The sequence below is a fragment of the Bombus flavifrons genome, chromosome 6 (assembly GCF_040668555.2).
Source record: "Bombus flavifrons isolate JBK064 chromosome 6, iyBomFlav1_principal, whole genome shotgun sequence".
Classification (NCBI taxonomy): domain Eukaryota; kingdom Metazoa; phylum Arthropoda; class Insecta; order Hymenoptera; family Apidae; genus Bombus; species Bombus flavifrons.
The window spans coordinates 629353-654642 of record NC_138447.1 but is presented as its reverse complement, the minus strand read 5'-3'; the positions used below and the strand labels follow the sequence as shown (position 1 = coordinate 654642).

Here is a 25290-nt window from a genome sequence, read left to right as displayed (position 1 = left end):
AACTTCCAGAATAGTGTAATATGTCACGTCGTTTCAAAAATGTCGCTTTAGTACTATCAAAAACAGCTTTCGAGTATTAATAAGACGAAGGTGCTTGCCTTTCCCATGTTTATTTCTCCCGATAACGTGGAAGACGTCGGACAATTCCTTTTGGAAGTTACCGTAAATGTATACCGCGCAGTGAATCTGGTCTGGACTGGGTGTTTAACTTGCCAATTTCTGGATAGCTTTCTGAATGTTATAGTCGTGCTAACATCCTGTTACAATACAGATTTCATCTTTTAGGATATCTGTTGATTTCATTTTATGATTTCATTGCACGAGCTGTTTCTAAAATAGGTATGTGTAAAGTAACGACTAGGAATCCTATTTTTATTTCCATTGGATAATAAGAAGGGTAATGCCAAATCTTTTTTACGTAAATTATCTCTACTGATAATATAATTAGTAGTCTGTATTTTTATTTGAAAAAGAAATAATCGGATTCTTTGTGTCTCCTTTCCTTTAGTCCAGAGTTAGACATTTTTCATTCTCAACTTTTATCATTAAATAGTGTTCCAAAAATAACTTTGTGATTCCTTTAGGGTCACAACTTATAGGAATTTTAGATCATCGATACAAATTTATCAATCATCCCCTCAGCAACTTTCAGGAAATATTGATACTCGTCAAACATCAAACGATTCTTTCTACAAACTTACTGTCAAACTGTTCAAACATGTCGTATCTCTAAATTTAAAATCATATTTTCAAAACGATCGACAAACATTTGTATACTCGCGATGAGATCTGATTCGAGGAAGATGTAATTTCTCCTGGCAGGATATTCGAAAAGCGTCACAATCGCAAGAGACCAGGCGACGTCAAGTTATTTTTCTTTTTTTTTTTTTTTGTTTCGACCGAACCCTGAAGAATTCGCTTCGTCTACTTGTTCGCGCGGACGAAGAAGTTTTACGGTCGACCGTAAGGAATAACACGAATCGCTTCCTCGTATGTGTTCCACGAACTCGTCGATTTTCGCGTGCTTCCTTTGTCGACTCGCCGTTTCAAATAGCGGAAGGTCTCGAGTGTGATGACCCCTTTTTTTCCGCTGATGGAAACACGCTTCTTATTATCAACAGTATTCACTTGCATTTCAACGTGCCGAATGGTAGAATTTTTGCAAATTTTGAAAGCACGTTGTGTAGTTTCATACGAGTCAAAAGTCTCATGTAAAGAGTGTTTGCTCTAATAATCTTCAAGATCTGTTAGCTGTAGTATTTACGATAAAACGACGAAGAAGAACTGTATAATTCGCATACGCTGAATAAGAAATATCAATGCACAATGTCATGCGCACGAGACGATTTTATTAATAAACGAGTCTCATTTCCGTAATGGAATCGTGTCTTTCACGATACGTAGTTTACACTGAAGAGAAACACGAACTTCCGAACGCGTATTTCACAAATATCCGCTACATTCTGGAGCGAACGTTTTCGTCGCCGGCTGTGTATTTTTGCGATGATACTTGCGTATCTAGGACTCGAATGACTCGATCCGTTAATGTTGCAAAATCGTCCATGTGCGAATAGAATTTGCGAATTAACCATCACTATCAATTTCAATTGCAAGATGTAATTTTCCCCATAAATTCCATTTTCCTTTAGCCAACATTTAATATGATTAGAAAAAACTTAATTTATTTTTTACCTACGTTCAAAACATGATAATATCGACATATCCATACCTTCTAGAAAAAAGCTTTTCGATTTAACAGTAACTCGTGATGAATTTTTACGAAACGACAAAAGGAGTTACTTTTCAATTTGAAATGAATTTCCTGTCGGTCTTCCTTTTATTTTTGTCGCGTTATTGATTTAGCCAGCTCAGCGTTTCAATCTGTACGAAATTTTTTCAGTCTTACTTTCGTTCCACCTTTTTCAATGATTCATTGTCACGATTATAGCTACGCGAAAAGAAAAATTTACAAACGTAATTCAATCGTACGCATAATATACGAAACAGTGGCCATATCGTTTTTACGCGATTCAAAGGCGAGAAAAAAAATGATAGAAGTAACAACTCTGTACAACTTTGCTAAGAACTTGTAAAGTATGTAATTAAAATGAAAGTACAAGTATTCTATAAATGTCGATCTAGCATTTTTACAGTATAAAAAAGATGAAGAAATATACTATTCAAAATCTTAAATGTCCCAGAAATACGTATGTCGTATCTTTTCGCTATGAAAGTGTACTATTGTCTAGCTAACTAACCGTCATTTCAACATTATGTGATATTTTCATACGTTACTAACAAAGTCTAGAAGGTTTTAGATATGTATTCATAAATCGCATATAAAGATACAACTATTGTCCACTGATATCTTTTTTCGAATGATCACTATTTTCCGAATGACATTTCAGCTTTACTCGAAACCTTTGAATGAGCTTCATTGAGCATTCCAAGACAATAAAATCAACAATTTATACAATTTCCACCCACGTTAATGCGATTCATATTTCAAATCTCGTCATCTTCGCTAAGGAAAAGAAGAAACGAGAGAAAAAAAGAACAGTGACATCGATTCAATCAAAGAATGATAAACGAAAATTGTTTTCGCCGGCTTACGACTTACGCAACCCCACAATACTACGTGAACTTTTTCACGGCAACGCCCGATGTCAAATAAAATTCACATAAAGTCCAGTGACGCAGATTCCTCAAATGCTACGCAGAATACAGAAGCAACTCTGTATCCCCTCTGTATCATTGTTAAACAAATGGATGGTCATCGGCACCTTTGGTGCCACGAATGATGACTTTGCTCGTGAATGAGCCACTGATTTCCCGAGCGTAGAACAAGATTTCGAGAAGAGGGAGGGAGACGCATTTTAACCTGCGACCAGCCTGTTGAACGACGAACATTCGTTCGTGGACATCAGTTCTTCACTGTCGTTCATCCGTTCCGAACCGGAGAATTCAACCGCTCGGTGTGTCTGACCACGTTTCACCGAAGCTTCTTATATATTTTGTTTGTTCATGATCGAAGGAATTAATTAAAAAATCGAATATTGGAATTCATTAAAAGTAACGATCATTGGATAATCCACATCGATGCTGGTTACTGGAAGATATTTTGTTTTGTAATTGTATGATAGTACTGTTGCCCCGTTTATCTCTTTGTTTGAAAATAGTAGTAGTACTATAAAGGATTTCAAAATGTCTCTGATGTGGATGAGTTACATGAAGAACAGGACCAAAAAGAAGCACGTTCGTCGGCGACGAGTAAGTGATAAATAGGCGAAGTGTGTGAAATGGTCTTAAATGGTCTTACATACATATATCTTTTATAACTAGTTTAACGTTGCATTTTGTTTTCTGCTTCGTTATTTATTTTTTATTAACAATACCGAATTTTTGCATGACAATTGAATAACGTTTCGTTGGTATTGTATATTTAACATAAGAGCATAGCATAAGAGAGTAAAAAATTATACCGTTTAGAAAATTTATGAGACTCGAACAGCAAAGCTGTATGTGTTACTTGGTGATAAAAATAGTGACAGACGCAAAGAACAATCTTAGAGACAGGCATTACAATGAAGAATCTTATATTTTTAGATTAGGAATGATAGTGACATGTTCCAGTGTCTTTGGATTTTTTAAATATTTTATATACTTACTACTAAATAGATAAAAAATAGTATATAATTAATTATAATCTTACCAGATTTATAAAAATCACGAGTTCTAGAATTCAATTTTCAATATGATAAATGAAAAAAAGTCTCGATGAATACACGTGCGAAGCAAAACATGACCGAAAACAGAATGCTATTACGTGAAATTTCGATTTCAGTGAAAGTTCGTTTAAAATCCGTTCTCCCCGATTGTTCGAGCCAACGCATGATGCATTATTATAGAAGAGGGTTGCCCGTTTCAGCGAAACAAAACGGTACACGAGCCCTTTGACTAACGTACAAAGAAAGACAAAAAGCAACGGGTATTATCGTTCTCACTCGTACGGCATTCTTTTGGCTCGCCTCATTGCACAAATTTTTCTCGTTAAATATGCTTAACAGCCTGCCGTGACCTAACGAGCGTTGGTTTGAATTATTTCCAGCAATCCATTAATTCCTATCGTCCCTTGCCGCGAAATGAAAAATTACCGGATTACGAACGAAACTTTAAGACTTTGTCACGGTACGACGCGACATTGCGACTCGTCAAGTTTGGATAGAAAAAAAAATATGGGAAGAGTTTCATCTTCAATTGGTTGCATCCTCTTTTGAATCGATTCTTATAAGATTATCTTTGGGTGTCTTCTTTCCTCGACGAAAAAAAGAAAAGGAAAAAAGATGTTTACAAGGAACAGCGTAAACAGGTGTGATTCTCACGCGTGGTCTCCTTCGATTTGAGATTTATAAATAACCGTAGGTTAGAGAGCGAATATATGTATAATACGTAGTATATATTATACATATACATCTCTGGACAGATCGCTTGAATGTAAATTAGAGATGATGCATAGCTTTTTCGTTCTTCTCTTTCCTGTTTGGCATTTTTTTTCTTTTTGTATTTGTATTTCCTTGCTAGTAGAATAATCGTTTAGATTATTTTACATATTGGAAAGATTTTACTCGATTATTTGTAGAAGACTCAGTATATTGAAGTGATTCAAATCCTGCAAATGATGAGTTAAGTTAATTTTAATGGAAATATCTGCCTAAGTAATATGATTCAAGTAGCACTTACTTTTTTCATTTAACACGCGATATTCGTTTGTATTACAGATGAGAGACGATCAAAGGACATCAATGGAAGGCGAGAGACTTAGCAATAACAGCGGTGGTATAATCGACGGAAACGGAAGTCGTCCTCTTTCACAAACTTCCAGCGAAATGGATACCCTTGGACCACTGCAACCGGTCAAACATCGTGAAAAGGCAAAACTGCAGGTATACTGATCTTTTTCCAATTATACGTTACGAATTAGTCGAATCACGGTCATTTTTTAGTGCTTTGAAATCTAAATGTTCACGATAATAAACTATCATCGAAAATTATATTTTCATCGTCTTTTTAAGAAAATGAGATGCTAATATGTATTAGAACGTTCGTGTCCACAAATTCTAGATTCTATTTTCACGCAGTTCGATGCGTAGCAGTATGGTAATACTGTTTAAACGGTAATTTAACTTGACAGTTCAGTTTCACGGTTTGTAAATTCGATGATTTATGGACGCAGAGGCCGCTTACGAGATACCTCCCCATCAAATCGGAGTCCCTGGACCTGAGGCATCACATCGAGACCGCCGGGCACCAGTTACCCCTAATACACGATGTCACGGTCGATACGACCAGTTGCAGTGGTTACCTGTCAAAAATGAGCAAAAAGTTCCATCACTGGAACAAACGGTGGTTCGTCTTCGACCGGAAGAGGAAGACGTTGTCGTATTACAGCGACAGTTCGTCCAGGAAGGCGCGCGGAATGATCTACTTCCAGGTATACTACATATGTACAGGGTTATCACATTTTTTATATAGATATTATATTGCAAATCATTATTCAGAGATTTCCAAATATCTACCATAACTTTACATGCTAAATATACAAGTAAAATATCAAACAAATATAGTAAATAATACATTTTTTATATTATTTACATCTGTACGTAATTATATTCTATTTATACGCATTGAAGTGCTTTTGAATAGATCCAAGAAAACAACAGAATTTTTTGCGAAAGCTGATATTGCTACTAATTGTGAACATTTGACACGAAGGGTCAAGTAGGTCAAAATGCGAGTTGTACTCATAAAACTGAAATGAAATAAACGGGGAGATTGTCATATGTAATTGCCTACTTACATATATGGATAGTACAACCTATCACGCAGAAATAAGTGATAGTACTTGTAGAACTCGTCGAATATTAAGTTGATTTTTCAATAATAGAACAACAATTTCAATAATAATAGAACAATGCAAAATGTTTTCTTATGTTCAGTCGATTGAAGAAGTCTATGTGGACCACATGAATACTGTACGATCGCCACAGCCGTCACTGACTTTCATCGTCAAAACATCATCTAGACTGTATCATTTAATGGCACCGAGTCCAGAGGCTATGAGAGTTTGGGTGGACGTTGTATTCACTGGCGCCGAGGGATACCATGAATTCGATCACGGTATCTGATAAATCGACCGTTCTCACGTTTCTGATCGAGATTCGTTTTATTCTCGAGGATCCTACGATAACACGATTCTTCGGCTATAGCTTGTAGGTTTAGCCGAGTTGTTAGTTAAACGAGCTTCGTGATCGTTTGAAGATACGTTTTGTCACGAGCGAAACTACAACCGCCTATACTTTGAAGCTGGATTTGACTTGCATGTCTAAGACACAAAGGTCTCTTAAGTTTTACAGTGAAAACTGATAGTTACATTGACGCCAGATCACTCGTTTAGGCAGCTACATACAAAAGTAAATCTGAAGTAATAGCATTAATCGTGAAAATTATTAGGGACAAAAACGAATACAACGTAGACAATGATCATAGTGTTTTAGCCAAATATACCTAATGAATCGAATGACGATTAAGGTGGATGAATCGATGAACGATTTATTTATATAATTTATATGATTTAATGGTGAAATTTTGGATCGATGATGGGAGTGATTATATTTGTGTCAACATGTTAAAAGACGAGGGCATTGATGGTACGTTATATTGAAATATTACTTATTGAAGTGTAGGTTGATTATAACTTGATTCTGTTTAAACGATATGGATAAATTTTATAGGATTTATTGTTAAATTTTGTAGACATTATTAATCTAGTCTTCCAGCATAGCTATTTTCAAGAATAATGAGTTAATATCCTAACATTTGATAAAGAAAGTCTTAGACGATACTTCACTGTGTATTCTGGTGTGAACCAGAAATAGTCCCTAAGAAATTGTAAATATGTCCTATTTTACATTTTACAGTTATATGTACTTTGACAATTTGAGTAAGGATCTTGATATTGTTTGATACCGAAGATTGTATGGAATAAAATCTTCCATATCTCTTTGTATACCCAAAGGAATTTTTAGAATACATACATACATGACTCTGAAATTTATATATTGAACTTTCTGTTTTAGAAATGATTGTAGGCCTTTCATATGTCTCTTATTGAATAAGAAAGTTTTTCTTACATATACTAATTTTCTCTAGCACGCAAATAAACGCTATTGTAGGTATTCATATCAATTCATAATACACAAATTATGAATATTCCCTGGCATATATAATGTTCGTCTTTATGGAAAGTAACTTTTAATGAACGAATAAGTCTGAATATAATATATGGTATGAATCAAGATATCTCAAATAATATTTAAAAGTTGAAAGAGCTTATAAATATAACAAAATTTAATTGAGTTCTATGTATCTACGATTTAAATATGTGTTCACAATATTTTAATTTCTGATCAACTACCTTACATATCAAATCGAGGAATACCTGTAGGTAGTATACAGATTGTTGAATATCCCATACAATTTTATAACATAATTATATATATGTAAATGATTATTTGAACACAAGGAATGATTGATTAAAACACATTGATCGAAATATTTTATGTTTGTGATCTTTCTACTTTGTACATCATTGACTGTTAGAATTATTATATATACAATTCACTTACCATTACATGTATCATGTAACTGAATTTTTGTTAAAAATTATCCCATTAGGTTAAAATAAATTATAAATTATATTATGTACTATGCATATGGTATTTTTGGATATATTTACAAAAAATATTAAAATGCTCCTTATTAATAAACTATTCACCTTGTAACGAATGTATAAATGCCTAAGTATTTACACTCTTGTCTTGTTAATTTCTGATAATTAAACATCTTAATTACTGTTAATTTTTTAAAAAATTTCCTATTCCAACAAAAGACATACTTTTACTTAGGTCTTATATCTATTACTTAAATGAAATTTAATGAAACGTGAATTTACTCAAGGAATCATTAGCGTTTTCTAGAAGCAAATAGAGTAACATGGAAACTAAGAAATCGAATTAACAGTAGTGTCATTTATCTTATTTCTGACCTGGCTTTTGAGATAATTAACTCTACTAAATCGTTAATGATTACGTATTTTAAATAAGAAGGAAAATTCAAAATTTTTGTTTAGAAATATAACTTTATTCAATTAGCTGTTGTCCGTTTTTGTTGATGGCCTTTTACCATCTTTCAGGCAGTGTCATAATTCCATGTTCATAAAATTTCTGATTTTTCCCAACAAAAAACTGAATTAAATGTGATTTTACATCATCAGCGTCATTAAAAATTTTACCATTTAAGGAGTTCTGCATGGAATGAAATAAATGATAATCTGAAGGCGCAAGGTCAGGGCTATATGGTGGATGTGACAACACATCCCAATCTAGTTCCAATAATTTTTGGCGAGTGACCAAAGATGTATGGGGCTTTGCATTATCACGCTGGAAACAACACCCTTACAATTTGCCAATTCTGGCTGCTTTTCTTGAACTGCATCGCTCAGTTTGGCGAGTTGTTGAACGTACATGTTTGAATTAATCGTTTGATTTCCTGGTAAAAGTTCAAAGTACAGAATTCCTGTATAATCCCACCAAGCTGACTGCATAATCTTTTTTTTGGTGAATCTCAGCTTTTGGTGTCGTCTAGGCTGTATAAACTATCCACTTTTGATCGCCAGTAATCAGTCGTTTCAGAAATGAATCAATTTCGTTGCGTTTCAGAAGCAAATCGCAGATGCTAATGCGTTGCGTCAAATGAATTCCCTTAAGCTAATGAGGGACCCATATCGAGTTTCTTGACATAGCCAAGCTATTTTAATTTTAATTTTTTTTATTTTTAATTTTTTATTTATCTCACGCGTTGTGCTATGACGGTCTAAATCGATAGTGGCCTCGATATGGATCTCATCAACTTCAACTGGATTTTTCAGTGAAAAATCACCAGAACGAAATTTAGCAAACCAATTTTGACACTTTCTTTCTTTCAAGGCTTCATTCCCATATACGGCGTATAATTTCTTGTATGCTTGCGATGCGTTCTTGCCTTTCGAAAATAATACGATAAAATATGTCTGAAATGCGCGTCTTGATACAATTTTTTTTACTAAATTAAAGGTGAAAGTTCAAACAACAAGAAAACAATATAGATTAGGTGCTTTGAACACGTTGACAAAACAAAAGAATGTGCTAAAACCACCTATAGACAAAATCCGCAATCACTTAGTTGCCAGCCCAATAATAAAAAATGCAACGAGCGTGTTACTGCATATTATTATTCTATCTATACATAATATAATGTAAAGTTCCCGGTAAGCGTATGTATGTTCGAACTAATATCGAGCACCACTGAACGAATTTCGATATGATTTTTACAATTTTAAAGAGCATTTCTCGACTAAAGTTTAGGCAAAGATTAAGGATACATCTCTATTCTTTGTCTATGCCCCGATCGGAAATCGCGCGCGTGATATAATTTCGTTTCAAGAACATTTATCTTACATAATTAATTAGTTACAATTAATTCATATTTCACGAAGTACGTTTTACTAGTGAATGCCAATACGTTTTATCGTGACGCGACAATTGATGGTGGAAAGCAGTTGAATTTCGCGATGTCTAACGTTATCTATGAATGAGAAGTCGCATGTTTCTATCCTGTTTAGGATAGGATATACGTGACATTAAATAGAAATATGTGTCTCAGATTGTGAAATACCGACCTGTCAAAAATCAGAGTGTTTCTTACGCCCTCTGTGATTTCTTACGGCGAACATAGGAATCATCACAGACGGACTCATCAGTGATTACACAGCGAGTATACAGCATAAATCCTGCATCTTACGGTCCCATATTCAGAAATATCGATCGTGTAAAAGAAACAAAGTGTTTGTTATGCCCTTCGCAATCTACAGCGGTGAGTACAGGAATTGTATTCAATCCGACCAATAAAGTTGGTAATGGAAAGGAAAGGTACAAGTATACAGTGTGGGCACGTAACTTTGGCGGAAGTATAGTTGCTGCCAGGTGAAAAGAGAATTGCGTTTCGTCCCGGGACTACCGGTGGACTCGTCAGTAAGACTATGCCCGGTAGTCCTTTTTTTTTTTAATGATGTTTATTTAACCAAGGATACAATTTTTGTTACATTTTGGTATTCATAATAAACTGTGAATTTTGGTAATGGTGTGCTAGGCAAAAGTACCGATACGCGACGGTACGACGTAGCCATACTATATTATGTGTCAGTGTTTTACAATTTTTTGTGATTTTAAATCTATTCTTTGGATTTAAGCCGCTGGGGGGCGGAGCTTTTATGTAATTTTGTTCTTGCTTGATTTTTTTTTGTCCTGAAACTTGGTCGCAAAACAGGACTCATCGGTAATTTACATTTTGGCGCTGTATGCCTTTGGGGGGGGAAGATAATAGGGAGGGGGCGGGGGAGGGGGATGTCAAATAGGTTTATTTACAATATTTACAGATTATTTACAATTACACCTGTGTTATGCGGTGTCAGAGTTGTGTTCTGTCGGTTTACTGGTTTTCTCTCTTGTTTTATTATGGATTTGGAATCCACCAATATTTCTTTGTGTTTTTTCTGTGTTTGTCCTTAGTATCTTTCAGAGGGAGGGCCATGTTGTATCTCCACCTAGTGTCTGCGGTTTGTCCGTTTAAGTTTTCTTCGTAGAGTATGGTTTTGGTTCCTATTTTTCTTTTTATGTGGTATATTACTGGGATGTTATTTTGATCTTGGAGGTAGTTTTTTTCGTCTAGGTAGATGAACGCTTCTGGGGGGATGTAGCCTGTTGCCAGAGTGTTTTTGTAATATGAGTCATTTGGGAGTAGACAACTGAAGATTAGGCTGTTTTCTTGAATCTTTGCAGCTTGCGCGAAGTGGTTTCTTGTTACTTTTAATATGTGACAGTCTATGCGGTGAATGTTGGCTAGGTCGTAGATTGTTTTGTTTTTAACATATTTTTTGAATCCGCTGTGTTCGGATCTGTAAGTATTCAGGCAAGCTCTGATGCATTTTCTTTCGAATCTGCGAATTTTTTCCATTTGGGAGGCTGATATGTTGTACCAGATTGGGCAGCCGTATGTTATAATTGGTCTGATTAGTGCTTGATAGCACAGGATTTTTACTTGACTGTTGAGATGTTTAGAGTAAAATAATCTTTTTATTCTCCAGAATGCTTTACTGGCTTTGGAGAGTTGGATTTGAATGTGCTGCTTGTAGCTTAGTTTATCGTCTATGTTTATACCTAGGTATTTAACGCAGTTTTTATGTGGTATGAGCTCCCCTTCGTTTGCTTTTTCCCTAAGCTGAAATTTTCTGCAGTGTTCCCTTTCTATTGGACCGATTTTGCTTGACTTGGGTCTAAACAGTATGGTTTCGCATTTGCTTGTGTTTGTTTTTAGCTTCCATGTGTTGTAATAATCGTTAATTTTTTCAAAGAGAGTTCTTGTAGTTCTGTTTTTATTGTCTTGGTTTTGTGGCCTGTTACGTAGATGATTAGGTCATCTGCGAAGGCTATGGAGTGTTTATGGGTGGATGATGTATTGAGATTAAAGAGGTTTAGTAAGTCACTATTGTAAATATTGAAAAGTAGCGGGGAGTTTACTGTGCCTTGTTGCAGACCGTTTTTTATGGAGAATTCTTTGCTGGATGTGTGTGATCCTTCAGTCATTACGAATGTTCTGCTTGTGATCATGTCCCAACGCTGTGCCAACGCTCAAACCGCGTTGAGTGCACTCGTTCTCGTCTGATGCCCGGTAGTCCCTGCCTTAGACGTAGAGGGAGTCTCGCTAGGTGCGGTATTTGTATCGTGACATCGTATATTCGACCGCTAGAGCGAGATAGACAGACTCGTCGTCGTAGTAGCCCTCTGGTGTTGGCGGTTGGTACCCGCGCATCGCCCGGGAGGTGTTACGCCGCGTTGATGCCTCGACCTGTCGGCGTCCTGCTGGTACCGATCCGCCACATAACTAAAACCACATCGATTACTGCATAAATAATAATTTTAATAAAAAATGTTTCAGATAAAAATTGAATGATTTCAAGGAGGACATAATTTGGTATAATTAGTTTTTGGTAATTATTTGAAAGTCTCCTCATCATCGGTTTCGATGATTTTTTAATATTGCCGGGGGCATGATTCTGAATAACTTTTGTCAATGCATGCATGTAACCGTCGTTCATCCCTAAATATTTCCGAGATACCCGTAAAAAGAATTGGAAAAACTATTCTTGCTACATATTGAATCCTGTTCAATTTGTTTACACACATTTGTTTACATCCATCGATCATCGATCTATTTATATTTGTATCATACTTTGGGAATTTAAATAAACAGCTATGAAAACCTCACTCACAACTGCACATATGAAGCTGCAGGAAATGCTTTGGAAAATTTACTTCAATATGTATGTAGCATAAAAAATTTGAATCTGTGCATGCTGCATCTCCGAATCTGTTAGTTATTCTCTATCTGTATTAAAAATCGTTTAAGAGTTAAGAAATCTAATCATAATGATATTATATGAATTTCTAAATTTATGTAATAATTACTATCACTTGGTACAGTTTTTAATTGAACGAAATGTAATTCAGACACCCAATGAAGATGATAAAGACACACAAGGATTGCCGGTCATCTTGCAGCGGGCGGATCAGAAGGACTAATCCAAACCCAATACATTGATGATATTTATGTGTAATTCATGTATAAAATATTTCTTACAGTTTCACATATTCACTTCTACGCGGGCTTATATCCGAAGGATCTGTAATTTCACTAAAATATTAAAGTTACAATATCTTTTAAACTAATCATTTTTCGCCCCAAGTAATACATTTGTGTGGGGAATTAACAAATGTTACAAGATTAAAGTTACTATATCTTTTAAACTAATCGTTTTTCCAAAGAAATGTATAGTACCACTTAAAAAAGTTACATTGACACTGAAATCTCTTTGAATAAAAATGTAAAAAGATATCGAAATATGTTATATCTACCTATCGGATTTTCGCCCATGAAGTCAAATAATTTTCACCTAAAACATTTTTTTACATGTCTAATACTTACTCTATTTAAAAATCTTTACTTTTTCCGATCGCCTTTGTCATTGTGCGAAATGATAAATGCGAGTTAAATGGACATATGTATGTCGTATATACATATATTATAGATCTTGGATTTCTTGGTGAAAGTATAGTTGCCAAATCTCATCCTACAACGCAGTTGTCATATTTCGATTGGGGTTTGGGTTAGGGTTAAGTTTTTCTTCGGATGCTGTATATACAGGCGCGATCCTTACGATTTCATAGCATAATGTATACGATCCGGTTTCATAATCTCAATCGTGAAAGCGCACGATATTTTGACCGTTTTTACCTTCCTGCAAATTAACGTATGAACCAATTTTAACTTTATGGGTTTCATTTTGTACATTTTTTCAATACCTACATGTTCCAATCTAAACTTTTTTCTATAAAATCATTATTTTTCTTTCTACAGACGAAAATCCTGTCTTTTACGCACTTATGCGTTTTTTTTAACAGTGACGCCAAACCTTTTACGAGCCTCACACATTTCATTTCGAATGACCTTGCGAACTATTCTGTGCAAGAAAATTACCACTTTATAATTTTCCCGAATTGTGAATGTTTCAAAGGCTAATTCAAATGGCTAATAGTCTTAGACAGATATCCGCAATATGTGAAAGAGGAAAGGAAGCTAACTGCTCAGGTCAGAAGAGGGAGAGAGAGAGAGAGAGAGAGAGAGAGAGAGAGACAGACAGACAGACAGACAGACAGATAGACAGACAGACAGACTGTTACATCGCGTGGAACATCTGCACTCCAGCCGACGCTACCTGGCAGCCAGCGGCCCACCTACAGTCATCCCGACTGAAATAAGGGATGAAACGATTTGTGGCGTCGATTAGTCAATCGTAACGGGAATTTACGACTCCCGTTGGCGCACTTCTTCGAAATCGCGTCTCCCCGCGAACGTGCGAAAACACAGACAGACAGATAGACAGAGAAAGAGTGAGAGAGAGAAAACCTGAATAGATCCGAAACTGTCAAGTTATTTGAAAATGATCGGACTATCCATAAGCCCGGGGCCACACAAAATGCCTTGTAGAAATATATTGTCGTATGTGGAAGTTGATACATGAATGGTATGCGTCACCGTCAACACTGTTTGCAGCCTGTATTACTTTTTTCTCGACACATCTAACTTCATATAGCTAAATTAAGCTATACGCGAATTATGCTACATACTTTTCATACTTTTCAGGGAATCATTGACGCCTGATGTACACTTCTTCGTCTTTGTCATTTTTCACTGGATAATCAGCGAGAAGACATGATATGATCGCAACAAGATCGTAACGAAAAATGTTGCACCTCTGTACAGGGCTTGAAATGTGTTGACTTTCGCCGTAAAATGTCAAATAAAATATGTATAATAAAAAAATGTAGAATAAAATGCAAAAATAAATTCTCATGTTGTCTTTTAATACATGCAATTGTTACATACCTTTCCTTCCCCTTAGTTCCACTATTCTTTTTGTAACCAAATTTTTAAATTTTTGAAAATTTGGATAGTAAAGTATTAATAAGGATGGACCACGTGCAGATGTGAAAGAAGGTTTTTATCATCCCAGAGTATATATGTAAACTCTCTAAGAGTTCAAATGCGGATAAAGGGGACTTTCTCTTTTTTACGGACAGCACGACTTCTTTTGTTTCACGGACAGAGCGGCTTTCTTTGTTTTACGGGGTGTCATTTTGAGAGACACGCATTTCCCAAACGGACGGACAGAGATCAACATCGGAAATAGACAAGATCACAGAAGAAAGAGTAATTATTTAAAACATTGAAGATTGACGGAGAAAGATCGGTAGCTCAGGACGTTGAAAATCGATTCTCGATTTTCAGCTAGACATTGGACAGAACTTGCTATTTATTGTTTACTGTTATTAATTGGTTGTTGCTTATTTAATTATTACTGTTATTAATTGTTGTTAATTATTAATTGTTGTTTACTCCTGTATTTCATTTAAGTATTTTCACAATAAACTCGATTTTCAGAATCGATCCCTGAATTATCCTAGAATTGAACCTTATAAATCGATTTTCGCTACGCCATGCCGCTGAAAGTTAACTTACGTATCGTCATGAACGAGAACGCGAAAGGGGAGAAGATAGAGAGTATAGAATCTGTAAGAAGACCAGAAGACGAAGTATGCTACATTTCCCCCCCCCCCCCCCGGAATATCAAGCAAAAAGCTACCATCAGCAATTATTCAGTTCAGCAACAGTGAAGAAGGCCGCAAACAGTCTAACCAAGGTAGGCCAGTATAGAAATGTTAAACTCACAATGGATGACGAGACAGCAGCGCTATATATCGATACAGACTTAAACTTCGTATTCCGAGACATTTTCCTAGAGGAAGCAGAAATTACCCCCACAAAGAAAATAAAGACGGAAACCGAGAAGTCCAGTCTGGATATGGAAAGACTTCTAGAAACTCTCCAAAAACGAGATAAGCGTGAAATAGAAGAAATAAACTTTAGTATAAAACAATTTGAGGGAACTCAAGAAACCACAGACTGGATATCAAAGTATGAAGAAGAATGCAGAAAATATAAAATAAAAAGTGATGAGGAGAAAGTCAAAGGTTTAAAAAAGTATTTAGAGAAAACAGCAGCAAAATGGTACCAAACAAATCTGCTGAAAGCTGAAGGACACAACTGGGAAGACTGGAAAGATGCATTTCTCAAAACCTTTAACAATAAAGGTTGGTCTGCAATACGATACGCTTACAACTTCAAATACCTTTCAGGTTCGTTCATTGAATATGCCTTAGAGAAAGAACAACTAATATTGGAAGTAAAGAGGAAAATGGATGAAGACGTGAGGATACATTTGATTGTCATTGGATTACCTATCGACATCCAAGATAAAATCGAGAGAGAAAGTGTACAATCAGCAAATGACCTAATGGGAATTTGGGACAATACGAAGACCAGAGAAAAAGGAAAGAAACACAAGGAAGAAAGGTTAAACCTGGACAAAAATGCAAACCCACCATCCAAGAAACAACCGTGCACGATCTGTGAAGCACTGAACTTCCCGGGCCGATTCCACCCAGTGGAATTATGTAGAAACAGAAACAGAAACGCTCAAAAGAAACCCAAACAGGTAAATCCACTAGAACTATTTACATCAGAAAATGAGAAAGCAAGAATACCAGATGAGAATGAAAAAAAACTAAAATGCCCGGAGGAGTACGAACCACTGATAAAACTGCGAGTTAAGATCAATGATCAAAAAGAGATTGAAAGTGTCTACGACACTGGAGTTAATGCAAGCTTTATTAATCAAAAGATTATTGATCAATTAAAAGCGGACATAACAGAAGACAAGAGTATGTTCATTAGTATCCTCCGGTACTAATGGCGTATTATCATCAAGCATGCAATTTCTACTATTAGAACTACTTTGTACATGTAATAAAATATTTTTTCCGAATCATAAGAGGCACTGCTTTTACCGAAAGATTCAGATTATAAGTGACATCGTGCATTCGCAAAACGGAAAAGAAGTTTTCCAAACAATCAGTCTTGAGCTGCGAAGTCATTAAAAACGAAATTCCTTCTTCTTCTAAATCGTTCCAGAGTTGCAAAGTAGCACTTACAAATTGTCGTAATCCCAAAAAACACGGAAGCGCTTTGAAACCGTTTGGTGAAACAACAAATCAATTTCCCGTATCATATAATTGTTTTCCTAAATTACTTGCTACGTTAGAGCAAAGTCGCCAAAACGCACACTTGTTTGGGTTGGGGTCACAAGGCATCTACTATTTAAATTATCGAACAAATCATTCAACGTCTCAAAGAAAATAGCCGTGTGTTGCGCCGTTCCTGTTTATATGCGACCCGTTAATGAAGCAATAAACAATGCAGATGACAACCCCTGACTCAAGACTTAGGAAGCAAGCTTACATTTCATTTTATCGAAAGAATTTAGTCGCATGTCTGATAATTTTTTCTTTTTTTTTTTTTTTTTTTTTTTTTTGATAATTTATGGTGTAGTTTTATTTTTTTCGAAATTCCACAACTACATCGGACCTAAGAAACTAAAGAAGCCTAAGATCCGCTAATTAAAAAATTATTTTTTTAACCAATTATTCCGAACATTCTTAAATAAGAGCAAAAAATCGAAAAATCGAACCACTAGGTGGTTCTTATAGACCTCGACGAGCTAAAAAGGAATCTGAAATCAGTTTTTGTCCATCACCCTCAGTTGTTGAGAAAATCGATTTTAAAAAAAATCGCAATTTTTCAACTTTAACTTCAATTTACAGCAAAATTACAAAAGCTATACGATTAATGCGATAATGAATTTCGTGGAGTTCAACTAATACATTGATAAACAATAGTTCGGCAATATCAATTTGCATATATCTGTAAATGTTAAGTAAAGCTGACGGGACCAGCTTTGGCCCTAATTTTGGAGTACTATTTCGATTTTTCTCAAAAAATAGAGGTCTGACGCGAATTATGACCATCGCACGCAATTCTGTGAATATTTTTCTATAAGAAACGTTTATAGCGCAAATCAAAAAATTTTTCAATTCCGTACAGGAAAAAAATACTCATGCATGTTCGTCGGAGAATAGTGAAAACATATGCGCATGATGTAGTAATGACAGTGATAGATGAATTATTATTTGAAGACCGCATACTATTTACCGATAGCTTTTATATTAGTGTCCCTTTGGCCGAGGAACTTCTGCAAAAAGGAACATTTATTTGTGGCACTATAAATATGAATAAAAAAATTCTACCGCCGCAGACAAAACAGAAACAGCAACGGGGTGGTTTTATGAGCTTTCAAATTCGGAGCGACGCTAAATTTTTAAAATGGACTGACAAAAGGCCAGTATGTATACTAGCCAAAATTTACAGGTGTGTTATTGTTTAGGGGAAAAATAGTAAATTAAAGCCAGACACTGTTTTTTTATAATGATGCTAAAAAGGGGCTTGATCTAACCGATCAGATGTCATCTTATTATAGTTGCTTGCGCAGAACCGTAAAATGGTACAGAAAAGTTGTAATAGAATTAATATGCGGGACTTGCCTCGTAAATGCGTGGTATGTAGATAGAAAATGGGGTACTAAAAGTATTAAAATTTTAAAATTTCGCGAAAAAATCATTAATCACCTTTTAAGTACAGTGAATCCGCACAAAGAAGAAATGCCAAGTGAGAATGAAGTACTGCCCAAAAAACATTCACATTTTCTGCAATCATACCAAGGGCCCGCGAGAAAAACGAAACAGCGGTGTAAACAATGTTATAAACGCATTTCTAGAATAAAAGGTAGAGAGTACGCCGCGAATAAAGCCAAAAAAGTAACAACATATTGTGATCATTGTAAGAGCCAGCCGGCACTCTGTCCAACATGTTTTAAAAAATTGCATAATATGTAATTAATTATGTTAAGTTTGTAATATTGAATTGTTATGTTTTTACTAGTTGAATGGCTGTTTATAATATTGAGATAAAATAACATAAACCTATTATAAGATATTAACAAATATCATAATCAATTCTATAAAAAATTATATTCAAGCCCAAAATTTTCAATTTTTTTATTTCATATTTTGTATATTATAGTGATCCGAGTCTGTTTCTGAATTGTAGCAAATTGCTCTTCCTTTTCTATTTTGTAGCGACATTTTCAGGTTGAAGATTCTAAAAAATTATAAAGATACGGATCGGCATGTTAACACTTTACCGACTGATAGTCGATTAATCGATTTTTGTCGCCGACGCTTACCGACCGATAGCCTATTAATCGGCTTTTTCCGCCGACAATCTTTTTCATTTTTTGAGCATTTGTTATTTAGTACTAAGGTACCTTACTCAGTTGCGTTGCTTTGTAAGCTCCCACAGTTTTATTAATTTAATTTAAATCAATTTAAAAAACTTACCGTTCACGATGAACGAAAAGAATGGTATCGGAGAGTCTAAACCGAAACAGAGCCAGCGCCAGGGAGAATCTGCGCTTGAGCTGCCGGTCGGCGGACGTGCGTATGCTGTTGAAAAGAATATCTAATAATGGTATATTTATTTTAACGGAAAGCAACAATTGATATCTGACACTGGTGTATCAGAAACAAAGACTATATATTCTGTCTGTATATCGTTAATACTGTTACAAAACGTTGCGAGGGTAAAAAAAGTGTGAATCAAGACAAACGAAATAAATCATCACGTTATGTATCTATCACTATCATTCACTACGAAACAATGAAAACTGGTTGTGTCCGTTTTATTATGGTTTGTTAAATCGCAATTGGAATACATGTATTTCTTATGATGTGTTTCATAATGTTACTTTGAACTAAACAAGCGAACAAAATTATATAAAATTATGCACTATACGTTCTACACTACATATTATAACAAAATTGTAAGTGCACAATAAACATTTAATATATACACATAATGTATAAAAAGCAAGCGATAAATAGCAATTAATTTTAATCGATACCCGACTGTCTACAATGTCTCTCACGTGGTGAAACATCGTAGTCTCCGCGAAGACTGACAACCACTATTCTCATTAACTAAATGTAAATGATTGAGATCATTCTCGATTGACCATTGATTTAATTATAATTCCTACCGCTCCAGTAGCGCTGGTATCTTATTTTATATTAAACCAATAACGTCGTATGTGACACGGAAATGATATGAGGGTTAGGTGACCCCAAAATGTAGGATATGAAGAGTTATTAAATGTCACGTCTACTCCTTTAATACCTTGTCGGTGCTTGTATATGGCTACCTGTTTTGATAAAAGATTCGAAGAGTAAAAGAGAGAGAGAGAGAGAGATAACTGACGATGATTGACGACTGTTTTATTTTTAAATGTATAGCAAGCATAGTGATCAAGAGTATCACGATACTCAATAATATTTAACTTTATGATCGAACTTAAAAGTAGTTTGTTTTACTTTATGCGGATGATAATTATTAGAATGATTCATTATAAATGTAGGCAAGGTTTCTACCCATCTAGTAATGTAAAACGTTTCGAAGTACCTGAAAATAAAGTGGCATGGAACATTGAATATCCAGAATATAAGCCAATTGAATATACCGCTCCGAGTCTCAAGGGAAAACCATGGGCAGATTTGGAAATCGATGATATTTCATTTCAACCAAAATGGAATGCTGTTGATGGTAAACAATTCATAAAAGCTTTACATATTTGATCAATCACTATTAAAATTTTACTCTGCGCATTATAATATTTTTAAATATGTATTAATTTATTGTCAACAGGAAATGTGAATCGTAAGAGTTTTACAAATGACTATGTTATAAACGAAGATGGTTGTCCTTTAAATCCCATTGGTCGTACTGGTATCATAGGACGTGGTCTCTTAGGACGATGGGGACCAAATCATGCAGCAGATCCAATTGTGACCCGTTGGAAACAGGATATTACAGGTGTAACAGAAATAAACAAAGATACAAATAAACCAATTTTGGAATTTGTTGCTATACAAAGACAAGATTCTGGAGAATGGGCTATTCCTGGTGGAATGGTTGATCCAGGTGAAACAGTCTCAAGAACTTTAAAAAGAGAATTCATGGAAGAAGCCATGAATTCTTTAAAAAGGGATAGAGCAGAAAATGAAGAATTAGAAAAATCTATGAGAAAATTTTTTGAACAGGGAGAAGAAATTTATAAAGGATATGTAGATGATCCTAGAAATACAGATAATGCTTGGATGGAAACCGTAGCTTTAAACTTTCATGATCATGATAATGTTCTTGGAAATATAAAGCTAGTGGCTGGTGATGATGCACTTAATGTACATTGGATGGATATTGATAGAAATTTGAACTTATATGCTAATCATAGTGAGTTTATCAGAAAAACAGCAGAAAAACGTAATGCACATTGGTAAAGACATTAAAATTTTTAGTAAATAGAACGGGCTTAATTATTTTCATCTTTTATTATATTGAAGATTACAAAAATTGATCGAGAACGCTTATATACATACAGGAAAATATGACAATTTGTATGTATCAGTTTGTAGAAAAAGAATAAAATCATATATTATAAAATGAAAACAATTACTGATATCATAAACTCTTCATTTACTGTGCCAACCATGCACATGTGTTCCATAAAGCAGAATTAGTTGATAACATATTGTATTCTAAATATACATGTACAATGTATATACTCATCATAGATAACAATGTATTTTTTAAAAGTCTATAAATTGAAGTATCATTAAAAACTTCATATCTCCTCATTAAACTAAGTACCTTACCAAAAATAAGTCATAAAAAGGAGATATTTGTTTATAAATATGAGTTTATGTAATATAAATGGAAAAAGATATAAATATAATATAAATGGCATACATAAAAATACTTTTATATGTACTACGATACTTCCAGATCACAAATTTTATTTCATGGATGTCTTAAAACAACTCTTGGCAGGATGTTCTACTAAATATACATTTTTTTAAAAATACTGTATATCCTGAATAGATTTTGTTATACAATTAGTCAATTAATATTTTTATTTTTAATCTTGATAATTCATAATATAATTGACGTAAACGTTATAAAAAAAATGTTTATAGCATATCTCAAATACACGAAACATTACATTTCATTTTCACTTTTAATAATTTTGCTACATTCTAACATGTCACATTACAATTATTTGACTCCACAGAGACAGGTAATATATTTCGTTTACTTAACCCAAAAATATTGAAAACTAATTCTATAGAATTCGTACATTCTACCATGGTTTGCTTATGATCCGAATCTTCTAAAAATTCTGCTTCTGATTGTGTATATAATACATTATTATAATTAATTAGCTTTCTAAGAATATAATTCATATCCTCATTATTTCGCATATGCTGTAAGATATTTGTACGCTCATTCGGAAGAATTGTATCAATTTCTTTTCGTTTAACTTGACAATAATGTTTCTCTAAATCTAGCGCATGTTGCGCTTGTCTTTGTCCTAACTTTGCTGCTTTAATAAAATAACTTCGAGCTGTATCAATATCTACTGTAAAACCACCTCTACCTTGAGCATGAAAAACTCCTAAATTATATATAGCATCTGCATGACCTCGTTCTGCTGCATCGTTATAATGTTTGGCAGCCTAAAAAAAAAAATATAAAATTTAATAAAATGTAGAATTTTGTATTCTTTATGTAACAACTTGTAATTTCCATACTAAAATATGTATACTTTTAACATATTATACCTGCGTGTGATCAACCAATGTTCCAAGTCCTAATTCGTGACACAGTCCTAAATTGAACATACTAGCAGCAGATGATAAACTTGCACCAGCAGTAAAATGTTTTATAGCATCTTTATAACGTCTCTCTTCTAAAGCTTTCAAGCCATATTGAAGTTCGAATTCAGCCACAGTTAATTTATGAGTATTGGCAAATTCTTTGGTAGCTTCTTTTAAAGCCTGAGAATGTATAAAGAATAAAAAAGTTTTTTAAAAAGATTTTTTAAAATTTTAGATAGGTTTATAATCAAGATAGAAAAAGCTGAAAACAGCTAATTCTGAAATAACCAAAATTATATTCTGCTTTTGTATAGTCTTGTAATATATATGAAATAAAATTATAGTCGTAGCAAATAAAATTTGACAGTTTGTTACTTTTAGAATAAAATTTCAATATTAAGTGAATAAGAATATGTTTTGGAAAGGAAATGCAACAAAAAATTTGTCAGTCTTATATTCATTATGTTTTGCTTTTTTATAATTTTACATATTATATTATTAAACGATGATTTACAATTAAATATTTAAAATTAAAATTATTTATTAAATCACTGATTATAAAGTAAAGTACTGAAACCATAATGAAATCTCATTAGATATATATATTTAACATTAAGCAAATTAAAGTTTTATTATAAATTTGTATGAAATAAATATATAGACCATTAAGAATTACAATATATGATATAATGTCTAAATGTAAATATTACTTTAATTGAAGAATGTTATCTGCTCTCTATTACAAATTGTTTTGTCAGTAATTATAATGCCTGCAGAATAACATTGTCACCTCTTCAATGGTGATAGGCCCAAATGGTTTTTCTGGTTTCCATTCTGCTTCATTGTTTTCTTGAGCATGTATTTTATTATTGGCGATACAATTAATAATAGGTAAAATATGTTTTGGTTTTAAATTTAATACTTGATCAAGTAAATAAGAAGTATGTACTTCTGGAACTTGTAATAGTATGTTTTTTAAGGAATCAACGTTTTCCTTTTCAAAGAGCCTTCTGCGAAGACATAATGTTTGGCATACCACCCATCCAACAGCTAATACACTTGTCTATTAAAAAAATTACCATATTATTTATTTAGAAAATAAAAGTAATTTAATTATTGCTATTAACATAATAAATTAAATGTTATAAGAAAAGCACATTTACTAAAATATAATCTAATTTGAAATTTTGAATGCGATTTCTATGAAAGTTTAGACTTAATTGTAATTTAATATAAAGAATATCGAGAAAGAAAGAAAGAAATGAAAACAAACTTAAATATATATATTCAGCAAAAATCTAAATGTAAAATATATCACAAAGTAGAATTTTACATATATAATTTTAAAAAGAGTTTTAAGTTTTTCTAAAAGAATATATTAGATGAAAGGATTATAGATAAGAAAAACAAACAGAAAGGCGCAATTTACCCATCCTATAGCTTCTGACCAAGTGTATTTTGTATTCCATTTGGAATCACGATCTTTGTCTTTTGTACCACTAGCTTTCGTTGATCCACAAAATTCTTTATTAAAAACAGGAAAAGATGGTAGTAACAATTTATGATTACACGTCAAATTGGCTTTAGTCTCATTTTTTGTATTCGATTCTTGAGGCGTTTGACAATAAACGTTTGTACGACATGCACGTCGTTCCAGAGTTTCACGAATACCACGAGCTACTAATTTCCACATCGTGCCAGTTGATTATGATACAGAAAGTATTAAAATTTTCAAAAGTTGTAATGTTAAAAGCTTCTATCTACATACATCCACATAGCATGAGAAAAAGTGGTACACTAATGTAAAAGTGATTAGTAAAACTGACAGTCGAATCACTGATACTATACTATGGATATGATCGCGGCCTTATTGTGTCTTCAATATGTAGCGCCACTATCGTTCGACTGGTCTACTTCACCCTCCTGTACTCCCTTTTACTCTCGCACGATTTGTCATTGTGTCCGCTAGTGCAAAGTGTTGAGTGTTGCGAGTGCTAAAACTAATATGGTCGCAATGAAGTCTTTCATGTAGCATCGCAGGATCTCGTGTCCTTAGTATCCTTAGTATGTACGTAGTTATTCACTTATCTAGAAACCGGCACTCGAGAACATAGAGAGTAGCAATAGTGTAACATGTATGCTTACTACTATAGTCAAATGTCGCTCGCCATCTATGAGCTGTTACTAGAAGCATCATTAGGCTAGAACACATAGCGGTTTGGTCGCCGACGAAGGACTTTAAATTTGACGTCACAATAGGGAGAAGACAATCGCTGAAAAAGAGAGCCTTGCGTTTTCGCTCGACGATTTTATGTCTCAAGCGCACCCAGTTCTTTTCCCACACGTAATTCAATTATTTTCTTTTAATAACTGACACCTTGAATTATGCTTACCTGACATGTAATTAGAACGCAATTTTTTTTTATTTAAAATTGTGTTCAAGTGCCAAAATTAGTAGCGAATTACAATGAAAATTTTCACATTCTTATAAACATCGAGGTCTTCTTTTTATCATTAGGTAATTTTCATTTGTAACGTATTAAACATTCTTCTATGTCATATTTCAAAATTTGCTAACGATCATTTTCTACAAATTGGCCAATATCATATGTTCTTACGAGCGCGGGTTCCGAGTTAAACGAGTAACCCTGTACTATATATCAAAAAGTCGAATTCTTGAATCTTTTCTATAAATTGCGCGCGCAATCGCTCTAAGTGCATTTTAAAAGTAATATGCTTGAGAATATTATACGCCATGCATTATATTCTTAAATATAAATTTTTAAATGAACAACTGCCTTCTTCCACCTTTGTTGAAATTAAATATTAATAAATTATTAGTCTAAAAATGTTAAGT

The 25290-nt window shown here is 33.9% G+C and overlaps 3 protein-coding genes across 4 annotated transcripts in view; 2 read left to right on the top strand and 1 right to left on the bottom strand.

Annotated features, from left to right (window-relative positions):
* The window catches only part of LOC138181084 (pleckstrin homology-like domain family B member 1), a 64541-nt gene extending 56630 nt beyond the window's left edge, over positions 1-7911 (top strand). Inside the window, exons 11-13 of the mRNA XM_069115632.1 lie at positions 4779-4943; positions 5234-5491; positions 5997-7911. Of these exons, the coding sequence (XP_068971733.1) occupies positions 4779-4943; positions 5234-5491; positions 5997-6185 (612 nt within the window). The 3' untranslated portion in view covers positions 6186-7911. The remainder of the gene's footprint in view (positions 1-4778; positions 4944-5233; positions 5492-5996) is intronic.
* Positions 7912-19585: 11674 nt separating this feature from the next.
* LOC138180885 (ADP-ribose pyrophosphatase, mitochondrial) lies at positions 19586-21228 on the top strand. Of its 2 annotated transcripts, XM_069115191.1 has the most exons (3): positions 19586-20009; positions 20138-20322; positions 20425-21228. In XM_069115191.1, coding segments are annotated over exons 1-3 (819 nt in total). In that variant the 5' UTR covers positions 19586-20007; the 3' UTR covers positions 21057-21228. The 2 variants fall into 2 exon arrangements, with proteins under 2 accessions (XP_068971292.1, XP_068971291.1); XM_069115190.1 differs by having other exon boundaries at positions 19589-20322.
* A 546-nt stretch (positions 21229-21774) lies between these two features.
* Positions 21775-24673, bottom strand: LOC138180740 (uncharacterized). The gene is made up of 4 exons (XM_069114856.1): positions 23863-24673; positions 23224-23496; positions 22398-22613; positions 21775-22292 (listed from the first exon to the last, which is right to left on the bottom strand). The coding sequence occupies exons 1-4, from the start codon at positions 24124-24126 to the stop codon at positions 21813-21815; spliced, it is 1233 nt and encodes a 410-aa protein (XP_068970957.1). The 5' UTR covers positions 24127-24673; the 3' UTR covers positions 21775-21812.
* Positions 24674-25290: the final 617 nt, after the last annotated feature.